Source organism: Pseudorasbora parva, chromosome 12 (genome assembly GCF_024679245.1).
Source record: "Pseudorasbora parva isolate DD20220531a chromosome 12, ASM2467924v1, whole genome shotgun sequence".
NCBI classification, from domain to species: domain Eukaryota; kingdom Metazoa; phylum Chordata; class Actinopteri; order Cypriniformes; family Gobionidae; genus Pseudorasbora; species Pseudorasbora parva.
In genome coordinates this window covers 11,959,605-11,981,530 of record NC_090183.1, presented here as the reverse complement: position 1 = coordinate 11,981,530, position 21,926 = coordinate 11,959,605, and the positions used below count along the sequence as shown (strand labels likewise).

General features: G+C 37.4%; 1 protein-coding gene across 6 annotated transcripts; it reads right to left on the bottom strand.

The window, feature by feature from the left end:
* Positions 1-5,152: 5,152 nt before the first annotated feature.
* On the bottom strand, positions 5,153-20,494 carry cobll1a (cordon-bleu WH2 repeat protein-like 1a). 6 transcript variants are annotated; one of them, XM_067459122.1, is made up of 11 exons: positions 20,336-20,494; positions 19,247-19,323; positions 18,886-19,028; positions 18,581-18,782; positions 15,195-15,420; positions 14,747-14,856; positions 14,288-14,509; positions 13,137-13,245; positions 9,625-9,763; positions 8,267-9,459; positions 5,153-5,629 (listed from the first exon to the last, which is right to left on the bottom strand). In XM_067459122.1, the coding sequence occupies exons 3-11, from the start codon at positions 18,975-18,977 to the stop codon at positions 5,622-5,624; spliced, it is 2,301 nt and encodes a 766-aa protein (XP_067315223.1). In that variant the 5' UTR covers positions 18,978-19,028; positions 19,247-19,323; positions 20,336-20,494; the 3' UTR covers positions 5,153-5,621. The 6 variants fall into 6 exon arrangements, with proteins under 6 accessions (XP_067315223.1, XP_067315229.1, XP_067315225.1 ...); XM_067459128.1 differs by having other exon boundaries at positions 9,625-9,760; XM_067459124.1 differs by having other exon boundaries at positions 20,350-20,491.
* Positions 20,495-21,926: the final 1,432 nt, after the last annotated feature.

Genomic DNA, 21,926 nt, shown 5'->3' with positions numbered 1-21,926 from the left:
ACCTAGACGGCACAAGTGTGTTCATAAATAAGAAACAACAAAGGGGTGTCTTAAAAAAAAACTTTGTGTGTGGAACTACTTACTTCCACCACAGATTCAAATCTCAAGTTGACAGTTTAACATTTGAGCCCAAGCCTCTGTTACTAATTCAACAAAAACATCACTTTAGAAGTAGTGACGAAGAAACGCGAAGTTGCTTCATTGAAGTAAATAGCTAACTAACCGCAAAAAAAGAATTAAAAACTACATTAATTTTCTCCATATGGAAATTGATTATTTTAACAATAAGGAACAATAAGAACATTTTAGCAATAAATTATAAACCTTTAAAGATAGCTTCTATTTGCTTCTAAAGCAGTCAATTTAGTAAATAATTGTTTAACAGTGGAATTGGTGAAAAACTATATATATATACATTTTTTGTTGAGATTTTTGAATAGTAAAATATCCAAAAACCACAAGGCCAGTGTTGTATATTTTGTTTAGTTGAGTTCTTACAATATCCCACATTTTTCCAACTATTTGTAAATCGTGAGAAAATCCTATTTTAATCAACGAATGAGTCACCTGTCAACGGCGTCATATCTGCGTTACCCTCGGTTTCTGGTTTTACTGCCATAGAAACCATAGCAACAGACGTGGACAACTGCGTAATGTCTAGTGGCATGCTGTTGTAGTTTCGTTCAATATTCTAAATGTTTCCAACTTTTTGTAAATCGTGAGAAAAATGTGATTTTAACCAAGGAACCGGGACGTGTGAGGGAGTTGCCTGTCAATGGGGTCCTATCCGTTTTAAAGGTGCCCTAGAATGAAAAATGGATTTAACCTTGCCATAGTGAAATAACAAGAGTTCAGTACATGGACATCACATACAGTGAGTCTCAAACACCATTGCCTCCTCCTTCATATATAAAACTTGTTTGTAAAAAACGCTACGGAAAAACAGGCTATTTTCAACATAACTCCAACTGTGACGCAATCGCTGAGATCCTTAATATGTACGCCCCCAACATTTGCATGTCAGCCCATGTTCATTTTCAGGCGGAACTGCGCAGTGCACAGCCATCGGGAGTTCAGTCAGGTAAACAAGCGTCACGCGAGGATAGCATAAATAGCAGATCATGGAAATAAATGTCATGTTCCAGGCTGTGCAGGGGACGTGAGGACTTTTCATAGCCTTCCCACAGATAAACAATGTCAACAGTCATGGCTGATGTTTATTTACAATCGGATTCCGCAACAAAGTAATTCAAAGTTGTTCGTTTGCTCGGCCCATTTCACTGCAGAGAGTTTTTCTAACCTAAGGGCAATATAGCAGGATTCGCTCAGTGTTTGATACTGAAGAAAGGGCCGATTTCAACCGTATTCCTGTAAGCAGTAAGTAGTGATTTTATCCACTTCTTGACTGTCGAACCCATTTCGGATTAAATTGAAAGTTTCTTAGTAACAACATTATTATGATATCCCCTGAGTTGTCTAGATCTAACGTAAGATGCTAGTATTGGAAACTCCAAGTAGCTCACATAACAGTTTGTCAAATGACAAAGGTTTATATTATTTCCTGCCAGTGTTGTCATAAAATATACAGTAGATACGCATGTCGATCCCTTTTGACGGATTTAAATCTAAATTAGCCTAGATATCATAAAACATATGACATAACTCAAAAGCTAACTACGTTTACTACTAATGTTTAGTTGCTTACAGATCGGCCATCCGATCATTGTAGCTAACGTCACCTTCTTCACCTCTCTCTATCGTAAGTTGAAACGATAGTCATTTGACAAGGCTTTCAATTTGTTAAATAAATATATATTTTTGAGAACTGAAGTATGATTATTTTGCAGCCGGTGAGATTATTTTGCACATGACACTGACTATTCTGAGTGGCTTCTACAATACTTTGTTTGGGTAAATAAATCAACTTTAAATCAGTATTCTACTGTGAAACTGTAACATTACTGTAAACAACATATTTCCACGCTACCCAATTCAGTTTGTGATTCAAAGTTGAGAAGCTATCATTGTAAAATCATTGCCATGACCGATGGTATAGATGTGTTAGCTGTCATTGAGCAGCAGTGGAGTGAAACAGCCAATCAGAGCAGAGCTCAACATTAATATTCATGACCCTTCCAAATAAAGCAAAAACAGAGCATTACATCCTAGGGACAATTTCTAGGGTTGTAAATAGACCTGTAGAACTGTATCTGGACAATTTTTTACCTTAAATAAGCCACATACCCTCTATGTAGATATCAGAGAACAATTTAACATATTGTTTCAATCATTCTAGGGCACCTTTAACCTTGGTTTCCATTTTTACTGCTGTAAAAACCATGGCAACAGACTTGGACAACTGTGCAACATCTAGCGGCATGCTTTTGTAGTTTAATATAATTATGGACCATTGCAAGCAGACTTTGGAACAAGTGAGAAATCAAAAAAGGACCAGTATCAACGTGGCATTTTCAAGATGGTGATAGCTTCGCACACAAACTTCAACTTGACAGAGTTCCCGCTTTATTAGACAGGTGAGCAAAGGTACATAAAACAATCAATGTAGCTCAACACGATGAAATATCATCAGCATGAGGTTCTAATGTTGATGTAGCTTACTTCAAGTCTCATACAGCCAACAATCTAACACACATAATAATATTACAACTTTCAACACAAATGCAGTTCAGAAAGAGTAGACCAAGTGAAAAAGCATTGCGTTTCTTCATCATTTATTTTGTCAAATAAACCGACTTGAATGAGTAGTAATTCAGACTTGCGGGTAGTTTGGTAGAATGAAATATCTTTGTATCCTCAGGAGAGCGCATGTGGCGCTGATATCGGTCTCTTATAGTAATTGCCCCCTACTTTATACCATAGTCATTTTAACCTCTTTGCAGTCAAAGATCGCAGATTACTGTTGACAACATTCACTGCACATTAAAACATCACACTTTAATTTAATCCGAAAAAACGAACGACATTAAGATGAGTCATTAATGACATAAATTTCATTTTTGGGTGAACTAACCCTTTAAGGCCACTGACACTTTGGACCTCACATCTTCGAAAACGTAGAAGCAATTTTGAATTGGGTTCTATCTTATAAACAGTGTATTTGATGTTTAAACAACCTTCTCCCCATTGATTTCCAGAGTATTTTTTTCAGGTGAAAGCATCTGAATAATATGCATATATTTTAAGTCATATAAGTCATTTTAAGATTTAGTATGTATTATATTACATATAATATTTTATATTATGTTATATATTACTACAGGCTAAAATAATTACTTTTAAGCTGGTGTGTTAGTGAACTCAACAACCCATCAAAGTCTAACAGATTTCACTGGATTTTTTAAGTGTAGATATCTGTTTGACAGCTTCATCTGAGGCCTGTTCCATCTGAGACAGACTTTATGTAAATAAGTTTGGCTCTGATTGTTAATTAGGGCTTTAGGTGATCAGTATTCATGAGTGTGCGTGGCACACTGCTCTCGCCGGGCGTGTCTGTGCTGCGCGGGGGTTGGGGGAGCGCTGATCTGGCTTCAGTGACCAGTAGGAAGTATGTGCGCCACAAACTTGCCGGAATACTGATGAGGGAGGTGAGAAAGACACCAGTCCACCAGGGAGAACTAGACGCTTCCTTCATCTCATGCACCACCAGTGGACTTTGCACAAGGTGCATATTTTAATGTGAGAGCATTTCAATCAGTTCCCTCAGCATACTTACACACATATAGATAAAACTAGCTTTATAAAACAGAAAACATGCATAGGTCAGATGACCAATAAAACCCACCAAACCCCCAACCGGCTATGGCAAACATATACCCACAGTGTTTACGGCCACACGTGGGTTTCAATAGCCCAATTTGATGAAAAGCCCCTCATTGTGCTTAGCGGTGTCCTATTCAATCAGCCATGCCTGTTGGAAAACCATTCCTACACACCACGGAGAGGTGTCTTAGAGGGCAGGAAAACACGCCTTGAAAATAAGAGGAAGAAAATCTGAAATGGCTGAAGGTCTAAAAGGTGGAGATGCAACCACTCTGCAGGCTGTTGCGGCCTTGAGAGAGTCCTCTTCAAACAAAAAGCCAGGAAGATAAATACATTTCATCCTTTTTAATGTCTTTGACTGCCCAGAGAATAAAGCAATACCGACAGCTTTTTCCTTCAGTTTTATGAAGTCTATAAAACTTGTCTTGACAGACAGAAAAAAAAAATGTTTCTAGCAGAAAGTGGATGGTATCTAAAAACATACAAAACACTGCATCACTGGTTGAAAGCTCTCCTCTGTGGTTTGACCTTTGCGTTTATCATTAAGAAAATGGGAGTTGAAAGGTTCTGCAAGGTACATGAGTTACATTTGGATCAGTAAGGGAAAAAGAGTTTGAAATGCCTTTGACAAAAAAGATATCTGCACAATAACACTGTTCAGAAGTGCATTTCACTCTTGGTATATACCGCCCCCTAGTGAACATCCTAACATTTACGCTAAATGAGTTTCCAAGCACACAAGTCACACCTAGATATGATTTTCTCCAGCAGGACAATTGGGTTGAAAAATTGTGCGAGACAGTGAGTGATCAATCTCTGAATGAAGATGGCAGCCTCCAGGTTTTGTAATTCCAGGGGTTTATCCAACAACTGAGCAAATGCCATTGAGATGAATGGGAATGCTAACAGCTTTCTCCAAGTATTTGCTACTTTAAATCTACTTGCTAGGACCCTAGGCCATATCTCTAGAATTAAGTATATCATAGATTTTGTGGACTTAGACCAAGAAACAACCATCTAGCACTTTGAACGCACTACCAATTACATAGCAATGTGCTAACAATCACTCCCCTTAGCACATAGAAAACATTCACAATAATTTTAGTTTAGCATTATGGTTGCATGTTGTTTGCTGTTTGAATATGCAAAAGCACCCAATAGACTTAAGACCTGAGGTGCGCAGCAAGATTTTTAGTAAATGATTACATGAATTTCTCCATTAGTGCATGGCTTTAATGACAGTTGTAGCCTATGGCACAAGAGTCATATGGTATAACACTTTATAGTGCTATTTGGATTCTAACACCACCCACTCTCTGTCTTTGCTATGATAATTTTCTCCAAATCGGAATGATTAATCATACGTTGCCTGTGTTTTTTACAAGCAGATTTTATTTACTTATGCTCAAAAATACAAAAGACAACATGTAGGGAAAAAAAGTATCCTGGCAAGTTTCTCAGAACTAATTTATTTGATGGGGAAAAATTACCTCAGAAACATAAGCCTTCATTAATATAAAAAATATATACATATATGAATAAATGCATGTTTTAGCCCCAAATGTATTTGTTTGGGGGCAAAGTTTACTCTTGGCATAATACTGGTCTTCTGAGAGTTCATTAAAAAGCGGGAAAATATCACTCTTCTGAAAGCATTCACAACACATGAAAATCAGTTGACAGGATAGGAAAATGCAAGTGAAGCGTTCAAACTGTTTTTTCATCATCCAACCAAAATATTCATAATGATTAAAAACATAAGTGTGTCCTGCTCTTCGGTCGGATGAAAAAAACCTCTTCCTCATTCAGCCAAATGAACAATCCCATATTCAGAATGACCATCAATTACCTGGGGAAATAAAGACATCACAGTAAGTCCCATCTTTCTGACACACATACTGTACACACACACACACACACACACACACACACACACACACACACACGATTCTGATATTTAATTTATATAAACGTTTTATAGTCACTATATAGTAAACCTAAAAGAAATGATTAAAAAAATTATCTGGAGAAGGTTTCCTGTAAATAGATCTTTTTCTCTACTCATTGCTAGACTTTTTTGTTTTTATTTCTTTATTTTGTATGCGTCTTGGCCGTTCATTTACATGCCAACAGCGTTTTGGGGGCCTGAAAAAAACTGCAAACTTTTGAAAACGGGGTTCAAAGTGCGCATTTTTGAAAATGATACCATTATCTCTGTGTAAACTACACAAACACAAATTTGTGAAATGGTGACGTCATGCGCAATTTAGAAAATAGCCTATTACTTATTGGTCATGATGTTTTTGAATGTAAAAACCACGCAAACTTCATTAGTTGACCTCAGACAACAGTACAAAAAAAATTAAAAGCCAGTTCATGATACCTTTAAGTACATTTTCTTGTAAACACTCTTAATTAAAAAAAAACATTTATGATTAACCCAATCTAACTAATTTAAATCTCACCATGAACAGTGCTGCCGCTCACTAGGGCACCAAGTGCTGAGGCGGGCACCACAAGAATTTTCTCTCACGCGAAGAACCATCAAATTTGGTAAACAAATACTTTTTTACCATTTTGAGATCATAAAAATCTCAATCTTAAAATGCATTTAATGTTTTTGTTGTTGTTGACATTTTTATGGATCCCCTAGCGCCCCATTGTAGGTCTGATGGGAGTCCCTAGACCCAGGTTTAAAGGTGCCCTAGAATGATTTGAAACAATGTTAAATTGTTCTCTAATATCTAAATAGAGGGTATGTGGCTTATTTAGGGTCTAAAATTGTCCAGATACAGTTTTACAGGTCCATTTACAACCCTATAAAGTGTCCCTAAGATGTAATGCTCTGTTTTTGCTTTCAAATCAGTCAAAAGGGATCGACATGCGTATCTACTGTTGTATTTTATGACAACACTGGCAGGAAATAATATAAACCTTTGTCATTTGACAAACTGTTATGTGAGCTTCTTGGAGTTTCCAATACTAGCATCTTGCGTTAGATCTAGACAACTCAGGGGATATTATCGTAATGTTGTTACTAAGAAACTTTCAATTTAATCCGAAATGGGTTTGACAGTCAATAAGTGGATAAAATCACTACTTACTGCTTACAGGAATACGGTTGAAATCGGCCCTTTCTTCAGTATCAGACACTGAGCGAATCCTGCTATATTGCCCTTAGGTTAGAAAAACTCTCTGCAGTGAAATGGGCCGAGCAAACAAACAACTTTGAATTACTTTGTTGCGGAATCCGATTGTAAATAAACATCAGCCATGACTGTTGACATTGTTTATCTGTGGGAAGGCTAAGAAAAGTCCTCACGTCCCCTGCACAGCCTGGAACATGACATTTATTTCCATGAGAGCTGCCGTTTTCGTTATCCTCGCGTGACGCTTGTTTATCTGCTGAACTGATAATTCAGATGCACAGTTCCGCCTGAAAATGAACATGGGCTGACATGCAAATGTTGGGGGCATACATATAAAGGATCTCAGTGATTGCGTCACAGTTGGAGTTATGTTGAAAATAGCCTGTTTTTCTGTAGCGTTTTTCACAAACAAGATTTACATTTAAAGGAGGAGGCAATGGTGTTTGAGACTCACTGTATGTGATGTCCATGTACTGAACTCTTGTTATTTCACTATGGCAAGGTTAATTACATTTTTCATTCTAGGGCACCTTTAAAGATTAGCACAGTCATTCAGGAAGCTACAAACAATACATTGTATTGTTACATAATTTATGTTAGATATTATTGGATTATGTCAATAGACCTACAAAACATATTCATACATATGAAAGCTGGAATGCATCAATTATAAGATGTAATTTTTACATCACAAATCACACACACACACACACACACACACACACACACACACACACACACACACAAACACACACAAACACACAAACACACACAAACACACACACCTCAGTCATTCCTTGACCCAGACAGACCTTGCGACAATGAACTAACCAATACATTTGAAAGAGGCCTATACATCCTTTTTGTCCTGTTAGTTTCCTGTCAGACGTAAAAAATAAACACCACTGTTCCAAAGTTTATGGTTGGTAAGATTTTTTTTATGTTATTGAAAGTATTTTATGCTCAAAAAGGCTGTATTTTTTTGATGCAAAATACAGTAATAATTGTGGTATTGTGAAATATTACAATTTTACAACTTTTATTTAAATATTTTATTACATTGTAAATGACTGTACTGTCACCTTAAGTCAATTTCATATATCCGTGCTGAATTAAAAATAAATGGAACAGTAGTGTGTTTTGCCCTAATAAATTCTATCAGACATGTGAGGGTCAAGAAGTTGGTTAATAATGCAATGCAAAGACATTTGAATGTGGAATGTAATTTGGCAATTACTCTGTAACTATTCACAACATGCATATAAATGTTGATGATTTTATTTATATTAATAACCTTCTATCAATATTTCAATGATCTTTTTAATCGGTTTACTCACTGTGTGTGTGCATGGGCAGCTCTCGTCTTCTGGAGCAGTTGGGATCCAGTCCTGGTTTGGAACGCTTGGCCTTCTGAAATACAGCCAAGGCAAAAAGAGACGCTGCTGCTGGAGGGCAAGGGTCAAAGCTTGACTGCGATTTAGATAGAAAGGAGGGGTTATGAGGTTCTGGAGTGAAGCTGCAATTGTTTTCAGCACCAGAGGTTTTTGGTTTGGAGTAGTGGGGGTAAGTCACATATTTGGGCTTTGAGTTAGCACTCATATCAGCGTTTGCCCATTTGTCAAGATCTTCATCACAGGACTGTAGTTCCTGCTCTCTCCCATTTTCTATATCCTCTATGTATTCTCCGCAGTTCACATTCCAGTGGACAGGTGGCGGCGGTGAGGGAAAATCCATTTCTTGCACATTGGTAAATTCTCTTTGAATCCTTCCCCAAACATCAAACTGTTTTATACCATCATTATCGCCATCTAGAAACTTGCTTCTCCTCTCTTTGTATTGCTCTACCCAGTCCTGGTCTTCTTCAGTCTCCACCGAAGCATGTTCTTCCATCTCCTCCGGCTCAACAGAACCTGTATTTGGATCGATAGGTGACCCGTCAGAAAGTTCAGCTAGTTTTGAAGGACAAGCCCAACTGTCTCTTAGTTGTAGATTGTGCATTTGATCATCTAAATCTTCTAGATTACTTTGTCCCCTTGGTAGTGATTCAAAACTCTCTAGCTCAATGTTTTTTGGATGAATACATAGGTCCTCTTCCTCTTTTAGCTCAAAATTCTCATCCTCAATGTCCGTCCAAGCTTGATTCTCTTTCTCCAGGTGTTGTACATGTAGAACCTCTGATACGTGCTCACTTTTATCTGAGCCCTTGCCCCCACTTCTAAAAAGTTCAGATTGGCCTTCTTCCAAAGGCTCTGTGGTGGAGTTCTCAAGGGAATCTGGGTCTCCAGGAAACAGGTCTTTTTCAGGTTTAGTAGCATCGGGTGACTGTAATGTTAGCGGCACCTCAAAGCACTGCATGCTCTGTTGACGTCTCTGGGGAATCACGGTGAAACTGGTCAAACCTTCTCTCACAGAGGGGCTCCTCAGCAGCTGACAGTCAGGAAGTGCCTTAAGCTCAGCCTCAGGGGTGTGATGCTCAGAAAACAACCCCGGAGAACGATCTTCTGCTGGTTGATTCTGGGATATAGAAGAACTAAAGAGGAAATTGAATAGGAAGAATTGGTTTCCTGGGTTATATTTTCTGACTGATACACTCACACAAACCATCCAGAAATCACTTCCGAACTTAACTTTAGAGTATATTTTTAAGTAAGTGCAAATAAAGAATAACTGGATCAAGAAAAAAAAATTAACATACTTTGCAGAAGACAGCGTTCTCTGTTGACGTGCCTGCAGAGATTCTACAAGTTCGCTCATAACTTTAGTGATTGCAGGGCAGCGGTCAGCTATGTGAGCTCTGTATTTGTCTGAACGCTTGCTCCCTTGAGCTTCATCTACTGAAGGGAAACAAAGTGTTAGGACTAAGACAGACATTTTTTCACGAGGTGGTCTTGTGTTTATCTGCAAAACCATCTCATCTGTAACCTATTAAAGGGTTACTTCAGCCAAAAATGTAAATTCTGTCATTGATCTGTCATTAACCCTAATGTCGTTCCAAACCAGACCTTCGTTCATCTTCGGAACACAAATTAAGATATTTTTTATGAAATTCGAGAGCTCTCTGAGCCCTGATAGACTGCAATATTATTACTACTTTCAAGGCCTAGAAAGGTTGTCAAGACACTGTTAAAATAGCCCATGTGACTACAGAAAAAATACTATGGAAGTCAATGGCTCCAGTTTACTGTTTGGTTACTGACATTCTTCAAAATATCTTCCCTTGTGTTCAGCTGAAGAAAGAAATTCATTCAGGTTTGAAACAACTTGAGGGTGAGTAAAGGATGAAAAGAAATTTTCATTTTAAAGTGAACTATCCCTTTAAAGGGTTAGTTCACCCAAAAGTGAAAATTCAGTCATTAATCACTTCGGAATACAAAGGAAGATATTGACACCATTGTAATTTCCTCTCTCAAGACCCCATAAAAGGCACTAAAGACGTCGTTACAAAGCCCATCTCACTACAGTGATTATACAATAATTGTGACAAGAATAGATTTTGTGCACAAAAAAACTAAATAACGACTTATATAGGGATGGGCCTATTTAAAAAAAGTTTCGAACCGTTATGAATCAGCGTATTAATTCATGATTCGGATCGTGTGTCAAACTGCTGAAATCATGTGACATTGGCGATCCGAATCATGAATAGTGACGCTGATTCATAATGGTTTGAAACTTTTTTTTAAATAGGCCCAACCCCTAGGGTTTTTTTTTGTGCACAAAAACTAATTCTCGTCGCTTCATAAAATTATTTTAGAATCACTGTTGTTAGATGGGCTTTGTAACGACATCTTTAGTGCCTTTCATGGGTCTTAAGAGAGGAAATGACGTTTCTGTCAATGAAGGCCTGTCTGAGCCATCGGATTTCAACACAAATATCTTCATTTGTGTTCCGAAGATAAACGGAGGGTGTCGAACGACATTAGGGTAAGTAATTGACGACATATTTTTCATTTTTGGGTGAGCTAACCCTTTAATATGAAGCATCGAAAATACTTGTGCGCAAAAATAAAATAACACTTCTCTTTTGTGTCATTATCCTACGCGGTTCATACTGTAAACAGTGCAAAGCTTCTGGGTTCTACGTCAGAACGCCAGCTCGTTTTTGTTTTCGAGCTCAAAAAATATTTCTCGTAGGTTATTGAATTAAAGTCTTGCGTGTTTTTAACTACATGAGGGTGAGTAATTAATGACAATTTACATTTCTGGTTGAACCAACCCTTTAATACAGCACCTTGGAACAACAAGCAGCACATTGTACAGTATATTTTGTTAAATTTAATTTATTCAAAAATGAATCAGTATTAGCAAATTAAAATACAAAAGTTAATTTGGCAAAAAATGAAAACAAACAACTTAATGAAATTCTGAAGAAGAAGAAGAAGGAGAAAAACCCCCCACAAAAGACAAGCACACAGAACATTAAAGACAAACATAACATTTAAATGATTTTAGCAAAAACAAAACGGCTTTAATTAAAACTTATTTGTGGCTGATGAATTCATTTATTCATGAATCCCTGAAATGTGAATAATTTAAGGTGAATTCTTAAAAGCATCCCTTATCACCTGACATCTTTAAAAAGAAGAAGACATTGACATGATTGACATTTAATAAATCTGAACTGCAATTATGTTGATAAATATATCAAGACTGATTACAGTCATCTAGGGAGCGGTGTCTAACTGAGCAGCCAAACACAACCCTGAATTAAGGCACAATTATTGTGAGAAAGTGCTAGAGATTTGTCTAATAAACACTGAATGACTTCACCTTAAATAACACTAGAACATACAAACACTACAATGAAACCCATTTATCCAAGTCATAAATTGACTCTGACTGTTACTGTCCTGAGGGTTACTTTAGCTTATCCCTTACAATACTACTATGTTTTTCCAAACTAACAAGGTTACACCAGAGAGACATTAAACAAGGAAATCAATTAAACAACAGAACAAGACAGAGTGCAATGTGCATAAGACAAAGGCTATGTAAAAACAGAGGAAATTTAGCCCATCACCGACGAGAGCAGGAACAGAGAAGCAAGCATGGAGGAGAAGAGGAAAGCATGTGCTGCCTGCTAGGCGCCACCTCCTGGTAGGACAGTGTAAAACAAGAACAAATAATTAATCCAACAGTTGGGGAAGACAAAAAAAAGTGTTATGTCAAGGCTGCAAGTACCTAGCCTGACATGGTCATGCTCAATTCAAGTCAGAATATGAGTCTGATACTGCTCCATTGGGCTGTGATTATGGGGCGTGTTTCAACCCATCCAGGAAAGACATCAATTGGATAGACCTACAACTAATCAGAGCAACGAAGCAACGCATTGTCAAATGTCAACAGAGCTCAACTGCACTGTGTTGCCAAGTCCGCGTTTTTTCCGCGGGTTGTTTTCTATGTCCACGGGTTGAAGCGACTTTTATGTGATATATAGACCCATGAGGTGAATTTTAGCAGGCAACCTTGCCAAAATAACACACATTTTACCCCCCAAATGCCATTTTTTTCCCAGAGAACCCCCCGAGAAGCTATTGTTTAGGGCCATTGCGCGCGCAATCTGAAAACACCAATAAACAAGTAAGCTGCATTTTAGCAATCTCCATTTAAGATGTTCTGCTTAGTGTCATTCAGTCGGTCTGTGTTCTGCGGCTCGTGAGTCCTAACATTGCTGAACAACTGAACTGCGGTGTGCTGTGAGCTGCTGAAATAAGCCAATCAGAGCAGAGCTCATTATATTAATGACCCTTCCAAATAAGGCAAAAACAGTGCATTACATCCTAGAGACAATTTCTAGGGTTGTAAACTGGCCTGTAAAACTGTCTCTGGACAATGTTTGCCCTTAAATAAGCCGCATACAATCTATGTAGATATCACCTATATCACCTATAACATTTCTGGTGTAAAACATTTTATATGTATTAAATGTTTTGCTATTTACATCTTACCTCACAGTTTCAACTTTAATATTGGTGTCTAGGAAATCAGCAATAGCAGGCACACAAGTATCCACAATGCATAATCAAAAAAACACTTATGAACAAATGTATTAAAATAAATACAATTAATTTGCAATTCTGAAGTCCCCACTGCCCTAGCAATTTTCAGTTTATATCTAAACTCAAAATTGCTAAGGAAATTTTTAAAAAATGGAAGAAAAAAAAATTGCCCTGTGGCAGAAACAAGATTCTATATAAAAATGAATACCTTTGTTATCTTTATCGGATGTGGCAGGGCCATCGCACGGTGGGGGCGGAGCTCTCCGTTTAGTCCTTTTAAGGGAGGACTCAGTGGATGAAATACGACTGAGCAGACCCTGAACAAAGCACAGAGGTTTATGATTTGATAAAATACTAACATACTGCTTCATGCATACAACATGGTAAAAAATACATTACTTAAAGGGAAACAGTTTGCACAATACAATTTTAAACAATAATATGCTGTAGTTCTCACAATTACATTGCTTGTCAAATTCAGCAAATTGTCACATGGGAATTAAAAACATATGTTTAATTTATTGTTAAAAAATTTAATTATTTTAGAAAATATCACAAGTGGCAATCTACCAATGAATGGGTATATGTTATTTCAGTATAATTTACACTATTATAGTATACTGTATATGAATATTTTGAATGATCTTTTTTTGTTTAGTTTTTAATTTTTAGTTTAGTTTTATTTATTTCCAGTTCACCTTATTTCAGTCAACACTTCTCATTTTTGTGTAGTTTTTCCATTTAATATTTATATTTTAGCTTTTATTCCAATTACTTTTTAATAGATATAGTTATGGCAATGACCCTGAAAGCATGCTATTTAGAACATGCCACAGAAACATACTATTTTAATAGGAATACTATTGTTTAACTATAAAACGTAAATTGTTTAACTATATTTATGATCAGTATAACTGCACATTTCTGCATGCCAGTGTTGTAGATGAAAAACTTATACTTGGAAAAACTTAAATTAGAAATGTTGCTAAGTACTAAAATAACTAAACTAACAAATTAAAAATAAAGCCAAGTACAAACATTAAAAAACAACTTGATAAAAAGGATTAAAAAAAAAAAAAAAAAAAAAAAAACAATAACCAAAATTATTTTTTAAAAGTAACCAATGAACCAAAATTATCAATGAATAATATAATAGTATATTAATAATACTGAAATGACACTAATGCATGCTAATATAAATACTCGATGACCAAAAGTACAAAACGTTTTAATAACAAAAGGACTAAAGAAAAAAAGAAAAACAGATGTCAACGGTGTAGTTTGAATTTCCATTTCATTGCTAAACCAGCTGATCAACACATTAATTCAGGTTTGGAGATGCCCACATGGCATGCCCACCTGTTTTCCAGCAGGGTCACTCTCTGATAGGTCAGAATAATCTCTGGTGTGAAGCCCAGAGGCAACACTTTGGGACGCTGTCATAGGAGGCTGTGGAGCGCGTCTCTTCTTTGGCATGTCGGCAGGGACAATGGGTAAGTTCGAGTGGCCGTTAAGACCGTTCACCCTGTCCACACATTGGCCGCTCAGTTCAGGAGATGTTGAAGCACTGTCAGTCGCTGCCTGAAGAAGAAGAAGAAAAACAAAACAACATTACAGTAATCATTTCAATATGCAAATAATGTCCATAAACAAATAATGTCCATAAACATGAGACCAGATAAGCATATGCAAAGATGATCTTAAAGATAAACAGATGCAGAGACAGATAGGTGAACATGCACAAGTTTTTTACAGTGTTACAGTTCTGTTATGATATTTGTGAATATGCAAACCAGACAGACTGACAAGTGTACAAACCTGCTCTGGTGTTTTCTTGCTCTTCTTGAATAAACCAAAGAAACCTTTGTTTCCCTTGTCTCTCTGGTTCTTTTCATTGACTGGTGTTTTCTGTTGTTCTTCCTCAGCAGCTGGACACACACAAAAGAGCCTCATTGATCAAACGCAAACTTTTGTGGACAAATCTGAGCAGTGCAGAAATTGTTGGTTCTGTGCTATATTGAAGAGGAGGTTAACAATTCTATTTTTGTGATTCAAAATGAGGTTGTTATGGACTGGAGCTCGGTACTTTTATGAGTTGATACAGGATCAACAGGAGGGTTCGTTGGTATGTCTTTAAGAAGAAAAAATATCAAACTCAACTGCAAAAGATTAATATTACATACTTTAGTATGCAACTAAAAAATCTTTATAGTACATTGTAGTATGCAACAGTGATAATATGGTGCTTTTCCTTTCTTTTACTGACCTTTCATTTCCTTGGCATACAGCTCCCTGATTCCATAGTCATTCAGCGTTTTGGCAAGATCCAGGGGTTCCTCTGATTGATCTGTCTTGAGTAAGATGGTGGCATCAGGGTTGAACTCACACTTCTCACACACTGTGGGCATTAACTCAATCAGCGGCACTGTAGGATCGACCCGTACTACTGCCTTATGGGACTTCTTGTAGTTTACCAGAAGACGAACTGTTGCCTAGAAAAGTAAATTTTTAGTTCAAAATAAAGGCAGGTCTAATATGACATAAGACAACCCTGCTCAAAAAAATCCAGCATTAAATCAGCATGAATTCCATGTAGAGTCCTGCAGCAGGTCAGGTACCCACATAAAAGTGGCTAAAATGGGTGGATTGGGACATTCCTATAACACACGGGCGGGGATGCGGGCGGATAATTAACTCCTTGTGGGCGGGTAGTAGCGCGGATGAAAAATGTGCAATATTTCTATGTCTAAATTACCATTACACATACGCGACAACGATATGCCATTTGACCCATCACGTCACCACAACTGCGACAGTGGGACTTTTGTTAATGCCTCTCATAGCCCAGTCTGAGTGAGCGTTGCAGGAGTAGCTATGGTTGAAGTAAAAGTAAAGTTGGTGAGTGGAGTATATAAAATTGTTGACAACAAGTCTTTAAGCAGTGGCGCCACCAGGGGGTGGCCAGGGGTGGCCACGGCCACCCCTGGCCAACCCCTGGCCACCCCGCTGGCCATGGCGTAGGTTTGGGGGTGACGGTAGGTACTAGTCCCAATCAATATTTAGAATAAGCAAAATGACGCGTCCCGTATCAAACCAATACGGACGCGATGCACAAGATTGCGTTTTAGCGGCGCTTTGCTGCCATAGCGACGGAGTCTCGAGAACATGCGCTGGAAACTTGCGCGTTTTTTTAAAAACATGTCGAGCTCGCGTCCACAGTTTGAACGCAAGAGGATTTCCAGATATAGGGCTGAATAGAAAACAAGGTATCATGAGTGGGTCTGTCCAGTAACTTAAGATGAACCTAAGACAAACTGCACCCTTTGCAGAGAAGCATTTCAGTGTCTCAGACTGTCTGACTGAATGCATGCGATGACAGACACATCCGTGAACTAAAGGTAGGCCTATTGTTTTTTTAATGGATAATATAATATTTCATACATTATCAGAGCTTGGCAGACTTATTTTTCTAGATATTAGAACTGTTAAATAATAGATTATAGCATATTAATGTTATCAATTGACCATTTAGCAGTTTGATATTTAAAAAATATTTAGATTAAAATGGGACAAATAGTTACATAATAATATAGTCATAATAGTAAATTAATAAAGAGGATTAAACATTTTTGAATTTCAGAATTGTCAGTAAAGTGGTTACTGGTTCAGAATGACTGCTTAAAGAGACAGTGCACCCAAAAATGAAAAATCTGTCATAATTTCCTCACCCTCAAGTTGTTCCAAACCTGTATGCATTTCTTTATGTAGAAGACACATTCCTACCATGGAAGTCAATGTTGCCCCCAAAGCAAACATTTGGTTACAAACGTTCTTCAAAATATAGCCTATTCTTTTATGTTCAACAGAACGAAGAAACTCATACAGGTTTGGAACATCATGAGGGAGGGTAAATGAGGACAGAAATTTCATTTTTGGGTGAACTATCCCTTTAAAGTACACCAATACAGGCTACTAAAGAGATCTTTAGAAAGAAATAAAATAATCACAAGTAAAATACTTTAAAATGTGTTCTGTTGCAAGTTTACATACTTGATTCCATGTTTATTGTTGAGCTGCTGTCATTGTTTCATTGTCACTCTTATCACTCTTATATTGCCAAGTTCATAAATTATTTTAAAAAACGGATTCAAAACTGATTTTGAAAAAAAACACACACACAAAATAACTTATTTTCAATATAAAAAGTGATTGTGGACTGGATATTTTTTTGACCTTTTATCACAGTCTTGGACATGTCAAAGATTAGTAACAACACTGGCTTTGATGCGTTGTTAGTTTGTGTGCAGCATCAGATTTACATTTTTTTTAATCCCTCATTTATATGCAGTTATTATACTCTATACAAATGCCAGAAACTAAGCTTCTTCTTTTTTCTTCAGCACAGGCCTATCTAAAGGGTTAATGGTGCCACCTGGTTATCAACTGTAAAAATTACACATTTTACCTCTTCCCAACTGGGAAAACCACCAACAATCAAGAATGCATGATTATATGGTGTCATGGCTTTCCAATAATTTTTTTGTGGCTATAATGGAAGTCAATGGGGCAAAAACAGCCATGAACAGTAAATGAGGGAGAAAAAAATCTGATGCTGCACAAAAACTAACAATGCATCAAAGCTAAAGTTGTTACAAATCTTTGACATGCCCAAGACTTTTATATATGTATTTTATATTTAAAATAAGTCATTTTGTGTGTATGTTTTTTTTTTTTTAAATCCGTTTTGAAAATCATTTATGAACTTGGAAAATAAAGAGTATTATTATTTTGGTACTGGATAATTTGAACTGAAGAGCCTCATAAATTAATAGACTTATTAATAAACTTTGCGCGCTAAGACAGCAACAGGTCAGCTCATGCCCGTCAGTCAACAATTTCAAAAGAAGTTAACGTTAGAAGACGAAGACTACTGGTAAGTCAATAAGTAAAAAAATATTTTTTAGTAAAAGACGACGCGGAATTATGTGTCGTGACGTGCTACAGGCCGGTTTACTACACCAGTAGAATACAATTCTGAAATTATGGTTTCTAGTTTTGGTGTGCCACCCCAAGATTTTAAGTGGCCCCATCTGGCCACCCCTATGAAAAATTTCTGGAGGCGCCACTGTCTTTAAGGGCTGTTTCATTAGCCCATTCATGATGCTGTTGTGATGTTGAGAGAGTTGCAAGATAAAAAGTAAAGCATTTTAATTGGAATGATTTTAGCGCTGGCACAGATCGTGTAATGGGCCAAATATTAACGGGTCTGGGCGGGTGCGGATTTAGATATTTTCACAGGTCACGAGTCGATTTCTGGTGCTGAACTTTGTGGGTACAGGAGGGGGCTGGTCTCCAAAAATGGACCCGTGCAGGACTCTGATTCCATGTTGGTCCAGATTGGTTACAACTGGTATAGTGCTGGTCTATATAGTATGCAAAAAGCAGTTTGATGATGTCTGAATAAGCAGCATTCATGAAGCAGTTCATGAACAACACCTGAGTGAAATACTATGCACGTATGGCAATTCAGATTTCAACATGCACTTTTGAGGAACCTTAAGGGTACGTAACCCTAGATGAACTTCTCAATATTTGACCCCCCCAAAAATGACATTAAAATGGTGAAATAAGATGGATATAAACCAGACTTACCAAAGGGATATGAGGTTTTTTCTTGTTAGCGTCACTTCCTTTAGTTTGCAGGACAACTCTTTCAAACTCAAGAGAGCCAATCATGGAGTTGGGCTTGAAATTGATGTGGTTTTGATTCGTGGAGATAAGCTTGATGACATGATCTGATGGAATGAGGTGGTGTTGAGCACACAACGTAACCAGAACATCCATAACTGGTTTACTGCGAGCGCAAACATACACAAATACAGAACAGACAGTCATTTCAATTAAATGATTAATGAAAATGTGCAACATCACCTTTATTTTTTTTTCTTCTCGCTCACCTGCCATGGACAGCGGCTGTGGTCTCCTGTCCTCCTGGGAGAAGTACAGTCAGAGGGATGTCCCTGTCTAGGAGATCTTCTTGGGCATCCATGGGTGTGCTGTACGTTTGAACGACAGCTGACACTGTAGATTTTGGGCTGTCCTATTGAAAAAGCAGAAAAAAAAGTGGCCATGCCATTCAGAGAACACCCTACACAATTGATCCAATTAGATATGATATGAGAAAACCAATCCAGATACAATCACTCATGGATTTGCCTTTTTGGTAGTATAGTATTTGGAACATTTATGAGGCATTTATGGCATCCACTATCTCACACTCATGGCAGAATGCTTTGAATAATGAATAAATTCACTAACCTGTGTGAAAAAACTTTCGGTGTCTCAGCTAGGGCTGTGCAGAGGAAATTTCCAGGTATGTTCCATTGACTGTGAACCTTTTAGAAACGGAATCAGAATTTTTAGTAGTTGCTTTACTTTTTAAATCAATTTTCGTTTTGTTTTCAGTGTTCTTTGGAGCAATAAATTAGCAATATCTTGGATTTGTTGTAACTTTAACTCTAGGTACTTTTCATGTTGTTAATTTAACACATTAGGCTACTTCCCTCTAAGCCCCCTCCAAATAATATTCAGCATTAGAAATTAATAGATTTTTTTTTTAACTTTAATTACTAAAACACAATTACCTGTGTCCTACAATAAAACTACAAAACAGCAGACAAGAAAATACTTTTTTACACTACCGTCTAAAACGTTTTGGGTCAGTAAGATTTTAGATTTTATCTTTATTCAGGATGTATTAAATTGATCAAAAGTGACAATAAAGACATTTATAATGTTACAAGTTCGTGGCACTTGCTACATACCAACACAGAATGACGTCGGAATCACAGCTGATTATATAAATTCCCACCTGGATTAAAACAAGAACTATTTAATTATTAAAATGAATCTCGAAATTGACGAAAATTAAAAATAATGTTTGGCAGCCAACGCCTTTGGGTGTGTTGGGTGCTCGTTCGCTGGAGCTTCACGTTCGTTTATCATAACCTGGGCGTTAGCGTTACTTCACGCCTCCCTGCCGCTGATCATTGAAGCAAAGCGGAGTAATGCATATCGACTGTGTGAATTTCCCACGAGAACGAACTCGACAAACGCCAAACGCACGTGCACCTGGTGCGCGCATGGCTAGCCAACGCTCGTAAAATTCTCTCTGAAATACACATTTTGGTTCTTTTATTCAGATATATTTAACCCATAACTGTTCAGTGTACACTTACTTTATTTTAAATTTACACAAAATGTTACTTACAAATTAACTTCAACGTAAAAGTGTTTGTCACATTACAGCAGGATTACCTTAAGTAGCCTACTGTGGCTCATAAAGTAGGCTATTCGGCGCTTAGAATTTCACAATGTGCAGCACCTGAAACTTATTTATGTCCTTACCTTAATGTCCTTACCAGTTTTCTGTTAGGGGTTTCCTCAAACACCTGCCGCTTCTACATAAAAGTAGGACTAAATGAGTAAAGAATCAGAGTGAATGCAAAGACAAGCTTTGGTAATCCTCTAGTGTTGTCAGTACCTTATGGACGTGCCTACTGCTGTGTGTGTGTGTGTGTGTGTGTGACATCAACAAATCTGTTAGAGAGAGAGAGAGAGAGAGAGAGAGAGAGAGAGAGAGAGAGAGAGAGAGAGAGAGAGAGAGAGAGAGAGAGAGAGAGAGAGAGAGAGAGAGAGAGAGAGAGAGAGAGAGAGAGAGAGAGAGAGAGAGAGAGAGAGAGAGAGAGAGAGAGAGAGAGAGAGAGACAATGTTTGACATTAAAGTTTAATCAAATTTTTAACAATTCTTATTTCATTTTTCTATTTTTCTTAAATTATTTGTATTATTTTATAATTCTTTAAATTACTTTTTTTTATTCATGTGGCCTCATCATCTTTAATCAAAACAACTTCACCCCCTACTTGCAAACATCTCTTCTCTGATGATGTGTTTACTGGCGTGGGGGCGGGACAACGTCACTCACATATGAGATCAACCAATAGCAAACCACAACCATACAATCAATTCCCAGATGGTCAAAATGACTTTTACTTGTTCAAGAAGCCGTTTCAGGAAGAAAATACTATTGCAACTTCCGTTTCATGCCTACTTTAAATTCACAAAACAAAATTATTTTTGTTAAATAGTAACATTACATCAAAAAAATATATATATATTTTGTTTGTTTGGTAACGTTGTCTAAATTGTTTGATGGAAGCTGTGAAGAGAAAGTTGCGACGTTGTCGTGAATGGATCAAGCTACTTGCGTTTACGTGTGGACTGGTTAACACTAGTGGACTAGGAATCTTCAAGATCTTCTGGTGGCTAATCACATGAGGGATGAGTAATCAGATTATTGTGGTTGTCTGTTGTCTTGTCTCAGAGTGTGTAAAGTCTCAGCTGTAGAAGTTGATTCATTTCAACACTTGCTTGCTCAGTAGGGCCACACAGAAGTGCAGTAATTTAATTCAATATTCCATGGGGGAAACGTTTCGTTTATTTGTTTGTAAGCACTGAAGGGGTGTAACAAGTTATGCAAACAAGCTCTAGACTGTGGTTTCATTGTAACACACACACACACACACACACACACACACACACACACACACACACACACACACACACACACACACACACACACACACACACACACACACACACACACACACACACACACACACACACACACACACACACACACACACACACACACAGACAGTGAGATGCGCAAATATAGCCTTGTGTGTAGATGTTTACATTTTACACTGATAACATGACCTTATTCTCCGTGCAGCAGGTCATAATGTTATCTCTCAGTAGACTGTTTATTTCACACATCCTCTGACCAGTGACCAGCTCCACAAAGAAAAGTCAGACCTTGAATATTTTCTCATGTGTCTGTTTGTATTATAGTCCATGTGCTTATTCTGGCATCTGAACAGACATTCATGAACTTACGTGTGTGTGTGTGTGTGTGTGTGTGTGTGTGTGTGTGTG